General features: G+C 37.8%; 1 protein-coding gene across 1 annotated transcript; it reads right to left on the minus strand.

The window, feature by feature from the left end:
• Window positions 1-496: 496 nt before the first annotated feature.
• On the minus strand, window positions 497-13,065 carry LOC127455589 (myelin and lymphocyte protein-like). The gene is made up of 4 exons (XM_051723610.1): window positions 12,949-13,065; window positions 8,010-8,174; window positions 2,988-3,131; window positions 497-862 (listed from the first exon to the last, which is right to left on the minus strand). Exons 1-4 carry the CDS (start codon window positions 13,033-13,035, stop codon window positions 788-790), a joined length of 471 nt encoding a protein of 156 aa, XP_051579570.1. The 5' UTR covers window positions 13,036-13,065; the 3' UTR covers window positions 497-787.
• Window positions 13,066-14,458: the final 1,393 nt, after the last annotated feature.

Raw genomic sequence — 14,458 nt, forward strand, 5'->3', positions numbered from 1 at the left:
TTAAAAAGGAGCCAAACAACTATGTGATAATAAATGGCTTCATATGATCACTATCCTTAAATAAAAGACAATTTTTTTGCATGTTCAGTCATATTTTCAAAATCAATGCCAAAATTTCACAATTTCTGCCAGGGTATGCAAACTTTTGAGCACAACTGTATATAAACATGTACACTTCCCAGGACATCTCCAAAGGAAGGTTTTGTCAAATTTAGCTTACGTTTGGGCACAATTTTCTCCCTAAAGCTAAGTAAACCCTTCCTGATCCCCACATCTATCTCTTAGGGGTGTTGTTTTGAACAATGCTGTGAGAATATATCTTAACTTCTATTAAATATGTAGCCTTTCAAAATATGAGTGGTGTCCATTTAATAGTAAAGTAACATCATCCTCGTGACCCTTATGAAATGTACGCTTATGGACTCACTATTATTGTGCCCTCTCCTCATTTCTGCAAATTATCCACAATCAAATAATGTCAAAGATTTCTCAGAAATATATATCAAATAGATTTATTTCTAAAATTCTCCAGTTTTAAAAAAAAAAAAAGAAAAACCTAGATGATTTCAATACAATACAATTTCATTGATTTGACAGCTCAAACACACCTAAAAAGCATTTAAAGACTTCAGATGAGATAGAACCACTATGTTAGAGGTGTTGACACAATACTGATATCCTCTTGACTGTTTTGTTGGTTTGTTAGGTGGTTGGTTTGTTGTTTGGCTTATTTGGGGCTTGGCAGTGATGTTCTGTTAAATGAGTGTTTCTCTTCTGTGACTGATTTTCAAGAGGACTGCCATCGTAGAGAAGAGAGGATTGCATGAATGAAGTACAGCAATGTGGTAATGAAAGCCATCACCTGCAAATACAAATTAGAAATGTAATGCTAAGCTTGATGCCACTCTCCAGTTTAATCACATTTAAAGTTTGAAAAGACTGGAACCTATTTAATTGTATTTGACCCAAACAAATTCTTAATATAGAAGATTTGATTCTGTTTATGAGGTACACAGCAAAATCACCAGTGTTAAATTAACACTCCTTTGTGTCTCCACGAGTCCACTCTACAGGAGTTAAAAACTAACACTGAACAGTGTTGAATCTACTCTGTGTTGTGAATTGGCCAAACAGTTAATGCGATCAAGTAGGCACACTCTCTGAATGAAGATTGATCATTAGTGATGACACCTGCTGTTAACAAGCAGAATCTACTGAAGGAAGGAGGAACAAGAACAGAGAAACAAGAGAACAAACCAGCAGATACCACAAAAATTTTATCTGTCTAACTGAGATAATCAACTGCAAATAAAATAGATTATTTGATAACAATCTCTTAATGTGCCATGAGAGGATGCTTAAAAATGTGGGTTATTTTGTTTTTCATATGTGTTCGAAGGTTCTTTATTGAGAGTTAATAGAGGGTCATTTGAAGTCACCATTAGGGTGATTAGTGTTCACTTTGGTTAGACACTTGAACTTTGATTAACAGTACAATATTTTTCTAGCCAGAGCAGTATTGTTTGAGAGAACAGTAGTAATGCACTATGGAAAGAATACTTTTTCATGAGGTGAAGTATCTTATTGAGATATCATTCACAGTGCAAAGAATAAAAGTCATAGTTTAATTTGAAGTTTGCATATACCACGTAAATATAATTTGTAAATAACAGAGATGGGTATATACAATTAGGTTTAAACAAACTGAGCACATACTTTCTTTGAGGGATATAATTCTTTCATCCTCAATGATACTCACATACATCAAGACTCAGCATACAAAACACAACAATGGTGACAATCAACAAACTCATTTTCAGATTCATGCCGCAATGCACTGTGGGTGTAGTACAGAACTCAACATTGGCACCCAGCATGCATTGCGGCATGAGCCTGCAAATGATTTTGTTGATTATCACGGTTGCTGCGTTTTGTATGTGAAATGTTGATGTCTGTGTGTCTTATTGTCAGCTCAAATGATTATATACTCTAAAGACAATAACTGCTCAACTTGTCACAACAGTATCGCATTGACCCATCTTTATTACCATATGTAGTCTGAATTACAAAATTATTTTCTTCAAATCATATTAGAATGCCAAATTATATTGTGTTTTAAGTCTTAGTAAGAGGTACTTGAACTAAACCAAATATTTTTCTCTCCATCACAGTGCATTATTGTTGTTCTCTTAAACACTATTGAACAGGCTGGAAAGAATTTGTTGTACGATAAAACAAAGTTCAAGTGCCTAATCGCCGTAATGGTGACTTGAAATGAAACCAAATGTCATCAAAACTAAATAGAGACAAACCTCTCTTAAAAATATATTTTCTACACATTTGAAAAACAAAATAACCTGCATTTCTTAAACATCCTCACACAACAAGATTGTTGTCCAATAATCTATTTTATTTGCAGTTGATGTACATCTCAGTTAGAAAGATTCAATTGTTGTGGTATCTGCTGGTTTGTTCTCTTGTTTTCCTGTTCTTGTTGTTCGTCTTTCCTTCAGTAGACTCTGCTTGTTAACAGCAGGTGTTATCACTAATGATCGGTCATCATTCAGAGAGTGTACCTACTTGATCTGTTTGACCAATTCAACATTAACACAGCAGTTTCAACTCTGTTCAGTGTTAGTTTTTAACACTTTTGTAGACTGGACTCATGGAGACACCAAGGAGTGTTAATTTAACACCGGGGAATTTGCTGTGTATGTAGTTTTTATAAGCAGACTTTCATGAAAGCCGTTCAATCAATGATTCACTTTATTCAATCTTAAAGGATGGGGTGTATTCACATTTGATGAAACTGACAATTATAGACTGACTGACCCCACAACATCACATACAGTATCTATTTACATTTACACACATCTTTATTACACAATTTGTGTAAAATAAGTACACATACTCTTATTATCTGTGATTTCTGGTGCTGCCATTATACTGTAACCTGATTTATCGAAGTGAAGTAGAATGAGTCTTACCACAGCAGCAATGTCCAGCTGGTATGTCTTGAGGTCCAAAACGTAATAAATATAAATTGTTTCCTTTGAAATGATGGTGAAATAAGCCAGAAGCACGGAAGCACTCAAATAAAGGAATGCAGCAAAGGCATGATATCCAACATCCTGAAGTAAGCAGGAGACAGAGTGAGATGATTAATCATATTCTGAGTCACATCTAAGATCATACCCCCAAAAACTGTGATAAAATTAGGATGTTTTATTGATATTACATTTCTATAAATTAAAAGGACACATGCTTCCTGGTAAATTGCATTAAAATCGCTGGATTGCCTTCACTGGAAAATGTACTACATCTGCAATTCACACATGCAATGGTTTCTGTCTTTTATTCCATTTTGCGACCATTCACACATCAACACCAAAATGCAGTTAAACCTTGATATGTAGTTAGTAATTTTATCAGTCGACAAATTTCTTTGCGCTTTAAAGCTGGATTACACTACATCACTTCTAAAACTGTACAGACAAAAATTGGGTATCACACACTAAGCGACTGTGGATCACTCCTGCTGTCAAATCGATCCGATCACAAATACATGTCCCTGTTCTAGGAGATGCATGACAGATGTAAACAAACATGGATATACGGGAGCGTTGTTGTTTATGTAGCTGGTACTTTTTTTCCGAGTCTCAAAAGAAACGGGCTGAGCTCATTTGGGTGCGGTCTTGGGAGTAGAGCAGAGACTGCGATGTGAGTTTAAAGTGAGTGCCGTTAAATGTTTTCTCCACTTGGAGTACTTGTTTGCCATCTCCATTTCTTCATGTTTCAGGGATGTGGCTGCATGCAGTCGATTTCCATTACCTACCTTCATTTTTGAGTTGTGGAGCATCATACACTATGAGATTTCCTCTACAGTCTTCTCTAAAATATCAAATATTTTTAGGCTATATCATCTGAATAAATAGGATAATTTCACTATCTGCCCAATTTGCCGAAATGTTTTGATTCAAGAGTAACTTATTCCTCTCCATCTTATGTCAGCGTGTCCAGACCTCGTACATGCTCATTAATCTTATGACTCACACACAGCATCACAACTGGACTTTTTAGGTAATGTTACAACTTCTCATTCAGGAAAATAGCCATTGCAAAATTTACCAGTAATTTCAAATGGGGCATGTTCACACAACCTTTATACTGAAAATTGCAGACAGTTTTCTAAAAAAGGCTGTATGTGTGAAAGCAACTACTGTCTTTCAGAGGAGCTCTAGTTCTGCATGCTATCACTTTTTTAAATTATTAAATGCCTTGGAAAAAAACAATGAAGTAATGTTCCAGGTTCAATACAAGTTGAGCTCAATCGACAGCATTTGTGGCATAATGCTGTTTACCACAAAAACATTTTATTTAAAAATAGTACTAATAATGGAACAATGGCACTTACAATGGAAGTGAATAAGGCCACTCAATAAACATAAAAATACACATGGTTTCAAAAGAATAGCCACATGACGTAACATTATACTTGACATGATTTTCGTATGATTAGCATTGACCAGATAACAAGGTTTATCAGCGTTACATCATCATCAGTGGCATCTTTACCTTAGGGGCAAGTGGGCCACTGGATGTGGCTCAGTTATGCAAAATGCATGGCATAATCATACATTTATTTCAGACATAATATAATTTCTGCATCTTAGACTTGTTTCGTATACATAATATCAGACAACAGTAGATATTATTTTGAGAAATTCTATAATTATTAAGGTCTGATGCATTAAAGCATTTATTCATTCTCATTTTCTAAGCATGGGCTAGCCCATAGTCCTTCATGTTAATCATGTCAGCGTCTGGAGAATGTAATGCGCATGTGCAAGAAGCATTCATAGCAGCCTGATGGGCATGTTTGCCTTTGCCCCTTAGCCAATCAAAAGCTTTGATCAAATGTATGTCAAGCTGACAGGTCCTCAGAAATGACCACTCTTCAGTGCATAGTGAATTTCACTGGTAAGTGTTAAAAGCTAACTTTATTCTAATGTGTTGTTGGTTGACTTATTTAAAGTGCACCATTCATCATTTCAGTGAAGTGTATGCCATTGCTTCGAAGTTTTGTTGTGTTGATTATGCACTGGTTTGTATTAGATTCCAATAACTGCAAAATATTAAGTCTTTCGTTTTGATTCGTTTTGTTATGCAAGTTAGTGAGATAATATTCTTGCACAGCCTTTGACAATTTGCTTATATCTGATTTGTTTTCATGGTCACTTGAGTTTTTGATGTGGATGTGTATGTTTTGTGAGTGGCATCATGTTCAGAAGTTGCACTAGAAAAAAATCTTTATCCAACACTCTGACATACTGAGTTGTAAAATTTCTGTCATGATCTATTTTTACCCGTCATACTTGTTTTAATTTTATAAGTACTGGAGTGACATTCAGGGGCGTAGCATCCATTATAATGGCCAAAAGAAAAAAAAGAAGAAAAAAAAAGTCACTGTTTGGATTTAAAGAAGCAGATACTTAAGAGCCTATGATTGGATCATTATTGCAGTGATTAATATGTTTCAGATGGCAACAATACTTTTAACCCTAACTGATGCAGTGTGTAGCTTCTCATTTCTTAAACAACCATGTTGGAAGTCGTATCTCGTGGTCGTAGAATAGATGTTACTGTGTTTCAGAAGGGGCAAATTATTGGACTGCATCAAGCAAAGAAAACAACTAAAGTATTGTGTAACAGGGTTCAGGAATGGAGGAGGTGGGAACCGGATCAACATTCAACAAGACTTTAATTACAACACAACGTCAAACTGAACTGGAACATATTAACACATGTCGACAACACACACAGCTCCATGTGTGTCTCCCTCACTGGTATCCCCGACTCCTCCTCTTATCTCCCTCCCTCTGATTGAACCACTCAGCGCCAGGCGTGTACCTTCACATCCCGGCCACACCCTCCTCCTCGTCACACAGTTGTTCCCAACCCTGTTCCTGGAGGCCCTCCAACACTACAAATTTTGTATATCTCACTTTTCTGACACACCCAATTCAGGTCTTTGAGTCTCCACTAACAAGCTGATGAGTTGATTCAGGAGTGTTTGATTAGGGAGATATCCAAAATGTGTAGTGTTATGGGGCCTCGAGGAACAGGGTTGGGAACCACTGAACTAAAGAGATTGCTGAAAACACTGGAATTGGGTTAAGAACTGTCCAATGCATTATTAAAACCTGGAAGGAAAGTGGTGAATTGTCAGCTTCGTGGAAGAAATGTGGTAGGAAAAAATCTTGAATGATTGTGATTGGAGATCACTAAAATTCTTCGTGAAGTCACATCGTAAAAAGTCGACAGTAGAACTCACGGCTATGTTTAATAGTGAAAGTAAGAGCATTTCCATATGCACAATGTGACGAGAACGTACAGGACTGGGACTAAACAGCTGTGTGGCCACAAGAAAGCCACTTGTTAGTGAGACTAATTGGAAAAAACAACTTCAATTTGATAGGGAGCATAAAGATTGGACTGTGGAGTAATGGAAAAAGTAATGTGGTCTGATGAGTCCAGATTTACCCTATTCCAAAGCGATGGGCTCGTCAGGGTAAGAAGGGAAGTGCATGAAGCAATGCACCCGTCATGCATAGTGCCCACTGTACAAGCCTCTGGAGGCAGTGTTATGATCAGGTCTAGGCTCAGCAACGTTATGTGGCAATGAAATGAAGTCAGCTGACTACCTGAATGTACTGAATGACCAGGTTTTCTCATCAATGGATTTTTTCTTCCCTGACAGCACGGCATATTCCAGGATGAAATTGTGAAAGAGTGGTTCAAGGAGCATGAGGAATCATTTTTACACATGAACTGGCCACCACAGAGTCCTGACGTTATCCCCATTGAAAGTCTTTCGGATGTGCTGGTGAAGGCTTTACGGAGTGGTTCGACTCTTCAGTCATCAATACAAGATCTCAGCCAAATATTTATGTAACTCTGGATGGAAATAAATGTTGTGACGTTGCATAAGGTTGCTGAAACAATGCCACGACGAATGTGTACCGTAATCAAAGCTAAAGGCGGTCCAACTAAACATTAGAGTATGCGGCGCTTTTTTAAATGTTTTTTTTTTGGGCCAGGCAGGGTACATTAGAGTAGGCTTATATGTTTCATTATTGACTCCTCATGCTTGAGTGTGGGGAAACCAGTGAGTTCTATGGTGAAAGTTTAACCTATAAACCGCTGTGATAAAACATTTTTAAACTTTGCCTAATACTTGCTTGTACAAGTTCACTGAACTTATTCAGTGTGCCTGATACTTTTTTTGCACTATATTATCATGCAGAAACACACTGATGTTTTCAAATCCAAACACAATTTGTCAAAAGAGATGCTGATGCACTAGGTTAAAATTATTTTCTTGTTTCATTTTTATCTGTCAAAATGACAGAGAGCATTTGGAATTGTCCATCAAATAAATTAATCGGTAAATGAGGAGAATTATCAGTTAACTCAACCCCTGAATTCATGTCGGGTTAAGTGATTGTTTGTGCCCAACCAGAAATAATGAGCCTGAGACACCACTTGTCATCATGACAACAAAGTTGTAATATTGAATATAACTTTATACAGTTATGGTTAGTAAGCGATTTTATCACACTTAATTCATGTAAACATGTACATTTCTGCTAGCACATGATTACATATAGTGGCTATACTTTTGAAACAGTGGGTTTTAATGTTTATGGACTGGCCCTGTTCACTTCCTTTATGTGTCATACTGTAACCATGATTTTTGCTTTATTTTAAAATAAACAAGGGACGTATAAAAATTTTTTTTGGGGGTTATCAACATTATGCCATAAATGCTGCTGATTGAGCTTAACTTGTATTGAACCCAGAACATTCCTTTAACATGGAATTTATTAACCAAAAATGAAAATTATTCAGTCACCCTAACATTATTCCAAATCTGTATAACTTTCTTCTGTGTAGTGTAGTGGTAGTTTCCATAGACCATGGTAATACTATAAACTGATGTTTCTTACCAGGCCAGGCCAGATGCTGCTCTGGTTTTTACCAGTAATGAAAATGAAGAACCAGACAGTGGTGATAAGGAAGCAGAAAATGGACACAAACATGACCCAGCCCAGAGGATTTGCTGGGATCACACGGGTGGAGGCCACCAGGGTCCACACCAATCCACCAAAAACCTAGAACAAACAAACACACACATCAAGATGCTTCAAACGCTCCTTGAAAATACATGAATACATAATTTTTGCAACATTGTTTGTTGAGCATCCTGAAACCACTGGCTGAACCAATGGCGTGAGTTTAGAGTGGGGCTATCTGTTTGGCCAACCAGTGGAAGATGAGAAGTGTTCTGGAAACCTGTTTACTGACAGTAGTGGGGCAAAGATTACATAAGCTTTAAATTGGCACGGAAGACACTGTACCTTTAAAAGCAATTGTATTGTTAAAAATGCTGATGTTTGCTCAGTAAAGCCAGCGTCACACTAGACACTCCAAACAACTCATTTTGGCAGAGGGTGTCACACTTGTCAACTGTTTTGCTGAAATCTCGCTCTCTTCAGTAGGAGGTAGGTCACACTTGCAGATACAAAATGGTGGAGGAGTGAAAGACTTAACGACTCTTTCGGAATCTCCCTGTCACACGGAGCTCGCCAAAATAAAAACAGGAGAACCTCCAGAGACTATTTAGCAGAGACTATTATCAAAATGAACAGGAGAGAATGGAATGCACAACTGTCAACGGATGTAGAAAAGAAGTCCTGCCTTACAGGTAAAAGAGCCAATCATGTTTTAGATACAGACATCTACTGACAGTTAACTTGAGAAAGGTGCATTAGCTATATAAGCCTGGAAAATGTAATTATTTTGTGGAATCTGTGGTAAAAAAGCACAATTTATGATACCAGTGTTGTCAGATTTTTACTGCTGATTGGAAATATGTTCTTTGATTGTAATTTTAACTAACTGTTTTGGAGATTTCGGTCTCTCTCCATAAAAACAGACACTAGTGCCTCCGCTTTCTGATTTCACTGGCCGTTTTAGTGTAGCAGAACCCCAGGAAAAATGCTTGGTGGCAGAATCACTATGGATTAAAATCTGCATTTGTGATGATATGCAGCTGAGTGCGATCGCTGATGAAATTCTTCAGATCAGCATGATGTTTTGTCAGTTCTTCAGTTAAAGAAAAAGCTCATTGGTCACTTGATGAACACAAGAGCCCTCCCCAGTGACAGAACGATTTTTTCTAACAATTTTGATGTGCTTTTCCAGGTGCTGGAACCATTAACTGAGCAGGGAGTCCCGATGGTCAAGAGATTAATGACCTCCAGATGGCAGAAGCTAATGCTAAATAAATAAAGCTTACACTTTAAAAATCGCTGGAAAAATTGGCTAGTGTGACACCGGCTTAAAGCAAAGTGTACACTACATGACTCCAGCTCATCTCCTTTGATGTTCTGAGTCAGCAACTAGTCCGCAACGAGACGCCTCAGATCTTACGACAAATGGTCATGTATTGTGCGCACTCCTGTGACATGCCAATACTAGTCACAGACAGTACGATGGATTTCAAACCTGCTTGATACCTAGATATTTTGTCGTCAGGTGTCCACAACCAGGAATAACACACAATCGGAAAGGCATCTTTAAAAAGACACGTCTTTAAAAACACATTCCGTGTGTGCCGCACTTTTAGAGAAATATACTCTTTCAAAGAAATATACTCTTATTTCTGCCGAAGCGCCCAGGGGCATTCTCTGCAGTGCACCAGTGCAGAGGAGGGAGAAGCCGCTGAAATGCGCCGTCAGATCCAGCAGAGGTGAATGAACAGTCGTGGGAATTCAGCTCAGTGAGCATGACCGTTTGGCTCCGAAGAGAAAATCTGAATGAGTGGTTGCATACCAGCCATCATATACCCGTATGTCCGGGTGAGTGGCATGCAAATACCACTCGCTAATTTTCATTGGCCTTTTATCAAAGACCAGAGGTGTCTCGGGCTCCCAAGAGTGACCCCTAGTGTCACTACATCGACACAAGGTTGAGTGAGTGACAGATAGGGAACTGTGTGCCAGTTTTTAGCGCTTTCTCTTCTTTTTCGTTTTTGCACTTTATTATCATGCAGTAATACACAGACTGATACACAGACACAGACTCCTTGAAATCCAAATACAAGTGGTCAAAAGATATGACCAGGTGTAATGGTGATGTGTCTCGCTTGCACATGTGATCAGATCACCCAAAAATGCATCTTAAAGGAATAGTTCACCCAAAAATGAAAAACTGCTGATAATTTACTCACCCTCAGGCCATCCAAGATGTATCTGAGTTTCTTTCTTCATCAAAACAGAATTTAAGATTTTCAGGATTTCATTTCATGCCTCCTTTAAACAATGCAAGTGAATGTACTCCATTTTTGACAGTCCAAAATTTTGACATGCTTCCAGACTCCTCCTCCACATGACGCGTGACCTTACCAACGAGCTAACGTCATCCCTCTCATGAGTGCGTCACAGAGATGTACGGAAGCAAACATTTGTAGTTAAAAAGTATATAAGTATTGTTTTGTTTCTAAAAATAATCAGTTGTTTGGGTTCAGAAGAACTTTATTTGTCGACTGGAGTCGTGTGGATTATTTTGCACCCTAAATATGCATTTTGGACCATCAAAAAATGGAGTACATTCACTTGCATTGTTTAAAGGAGGAGGCCTGAAATGAAATCCTGAAAATCTTAAATTCTGTTTTGATGAAGAAAGAAACTCAGATATATCTTGGATGGCCTGAGGTGAGTAAATTATCAGCAAATTTTCATTTTTTGGTGAACCATTCCTTTACTACAGTCATGGTTACTACAGTATTACCAGTACTGCCACTCCCTAAACTCATATTACGCATTCTGCATAGGGCACCAACTACCTAGGGGGCACCAGAAACTCCACCCGCTGCCAGAAAAAAAGCCCAAAACTAAAATATCCAAATCAAAAATAAAACACTAAGGAATTTGAAAAGGAACTGAGAGGAAGAATCTATTATAAAAAAAAAAAGAGAGACACAAGGGTAATGTAAAGAGGGAAAAATCAGGTACACATTCCTTCAGTTGGGGATGAATGGTCATGCAGTTGATACACCCAGTCTGCAATCAGTCCTGCAGTGTGCACACCAGCATGACGGAAAACAAGACTGTGAGTCTCAGGGCGCCAACTGCAAATCGTTTAGTGTACACTAGGTTTAAGTGGTTAAATAGAAATGTCAGTGTCTATACCCTCATCATCCGTCTCGGAAAGATTACTCTTGTCAGTTGAGTTGCTATTGAACAGATTTAATGGGTGTAGCAGGAATTAGTTATGAAATGATGTCACCTGACAGCTTTTCACTGAATAATTGTGTAAGGAAATAATCTGCCCTTCCATGTATACCAATATTCATTCTGACATTCAGGTCCTGTATAAATGAATCTGCACGGGGTTCATTGGAGTATAACTGATTATGGCACAGTTTGTACCCTCATTCCCTACAGAAAATGTTTCTCTTACAAGTTCCTCACAACACTTGTTCAATGGTAGATCTGTCTAAATTCATTTCGGACCATCTCTGTTTTTACATATTTATTTATTCATTTATTCTTGTTGGGCTTAATCATGTTTATCCTCTTTGCAAGTGAACCCATATTAAGTGTAGTCTGGGTCATATTGTCTTTTACCTTGTGTTGTTTTGTTCAATGTTCTTGAGGAGGAGGGCATGTCAAGCAATCCTTCCACTGGCATCTACCTAATTTGGCCCGCTTCCACCAAGTGGCAGATGAATATGCACCAAAATACCAATTCACATATACAATATAGTTTGATGCATGGTCTCTGATGTCATCAACAAAAGATATGGGAAGCCTTTTCTCCTCTATAAGCCTATATATATATTGCTATCCTAACTATGCATTATATACTATGCATTAACTAACTATGCATTATAAAGTTAGTTGCATTGTACTTTTTACATTTAATATTGTTTTTCCCTGACGTCCGCTACCCTTTCAGAACAGACCCCTTTTCGGTTTGTGACCCACCAATTAAAAACCATTGAGATAAAGCACAATGAGCTGAGTTGTCATATATTGAAATAGTTTCAGTCCTAACCTGTCTAGACAGTCCCTCTATTTTAACATTATTTGCTAGGGCCACATATCCAACACACCCTTTTAAAACACTTAACAGCTTACACAAACCAGAACTCCAGAGGTACAGTTATTTTACAATGAGCCCAGCCCCACAGTATACATTATTACATAATTCAGGCTTTTGTAAACCACATTTAACTTACCTCTGTAAGTGGTTGTAAAGTGTTTCAACATTAATTCATTTCATTATAGTGAAATAAATTTAGTAAATATAGTATTTGCTCAACTTTTGTATGTTGCAACTGCATGGATCCAGAGGTTTAGTCCAAGATGTGTTAAGAGGAATAATGACATGAATCCTTAGCTATCCACTAAAACAGTTGTCATGATACACAATACAGTTTCTCTTTGGTGAGAATGTTGCCAAAAACGTAATACATATGGAATACACGAACAAAATACATTTAAAATGTGTCACACTATAAAATCTGATTAGCCAAGTTAATTCGAAATGTTTATGGGAAACAATTGCTTTGACTTACCCAGGTTGTCTTACACATTACACAGTTTAAGACACACATGTAATTAACCGGGACCTCACAAAAGCCGAGGCTTCCCATAAAACATTTGGTCTGGTTGTACATAGTTTATCCCTGTCATCTCTAGCAATGTTCCAGAATCCTTTTACAATTCTCCCTTAACAATGAACTCCATTCTGTCTCACTTCCAAACTTTGAAACCACCAGGACTAAATTAATTAGGTGGTAGATAATTTAGATGGTTGAGGTTTATAGTCCCAACTACTGATCTGATCTAAGGATGACCTCACTTGTTGCATACTTACAAATTCTGGAATGAAGAGAATATCAGGCATGGTGGTAAAAATCTGTTTGCCACTGGGCAGCACGCCACTAGTCACTGAAGAAGCCATTGTGTCTGGTACTGAAGGGCGAACAGGTTTCCAAAAACCGTTTGAAGCAGGACTTTTTAAACACTTCCCTCATTCATAACGCCCCTCCCTATATCCTGTTTTCTGGATTATTTGCACTTGTCATTATTCAAATCTCTGGAGTTTCAGGGACCTCTTTGTGTGTTGTGTAGAACTGGTCTAATTAGATCTCAATTAATGAAATGTTTCCTGAACAAATTCCTGTAGTGCAATCTCCAAATATTTCCTCAACACATTACAAAGGTAAAATCTCTGTAAATTAAAAGATTAATTTAAGGTTTCCTCAACACATTGCAAAAATAAAATCTCTATAAATTAAACATTTTCTTAACACATTATATAAACTCTCTGTAAATGTTTTCTCAACATATTATAAAAGTAATATCTCCATAAATTAAAAGATTCCTCAAAAAATACAAATATAAAATATCTAAAAATGAAATGTTTCTTCAACACATTTCAGAAGCATGGCGAAAAGCATTAATCTTTCCATTTGCTAATATAACAACTTCCACTCTTCGGGAAAGGCTTTCTACTAGATGTTGGAACATGGCTGTGGGGATTTGCTCCCATTCAGACATAAGAGTATCAGTGAGGACAGGCAATGACATTGGGCAATGGGACCTGGCTCAAAGTCTGCGTTCCAATTAATTCCAAAGGTGTTCAATGGGGTTCAGGTCTGGACGTGCGTGCAGGCCAGTCAAGTTCTTCCACACTGGACTCAATAAACCATTTTTATATGGACTTTGCTTTGTGCACAGGGGCATTGTCATGCTGGAATAGAAAAGCATTGCAACAAAGCTCAAAGCACACAATTGTAGGGCATTGTATAAAGATTTGTCCTCACAGAAATTACTGTAATGTGTACTGGCATCTATACAGTTATTGTTGTTGGTGTGAGTGGTTTTGCATAAAATGTTTGTGTAATTTTTTTCAGAATTTATTCAGGAAACTTACACCTATAACAGAGATGGTCCCAGTGGAGCAGCTTTGGGTTAAGTGCCTTGCTCATGGGCACAAAGTGAAGGCTCAAACAGATGGTTTTGAACATATAATATTTTGGTTATCAGCCCAGTTCTTCTACCGCTAGGCTACACCTCCTTGATATTATTTCACTACAAATGCTAATCAGGCGATGTTTTTCCAATCGTCTACTGTCCAGTTTTGGTGAGCCTATGCACACTACAGCCTCAAGTTTCCTGTTCTAAGCTGACAGTAGTTGTACCCGGAGGGGTCTTCTGCTGCTGTAACCCAGCCGCCTTAACGTTCGATGTGTTGTATGTTCAGAAATGCTTTTCTGCATAGCACTGTAGTAACACATGTTTATTTGGGTTACTGTCACCTTCCTGTCAGCTTGGTCCAGTCTGGCAATTCTCATCTGAAATCTGTCATTAACAAGCTGTTT

The sequence above is a fragment of the Myxocyprinus asiaticus genome, chromosome 17 (genome assembly GCF_019703515.2).
Source record: "Myxocyprinus asiaticus isolate MX2 ecotype Aquarium Trade chromosome 17, UBuf_Myxa_2, whole genome shotgun sequence".
Taxonomy (NCBI): domain Eukaryota; kingdom Metazoa; phylum Chordata; class Actinopteri; order Cypriniformes; family Catostomidae; genus Myxocyprinus; species Myxocyprinus asiaticus.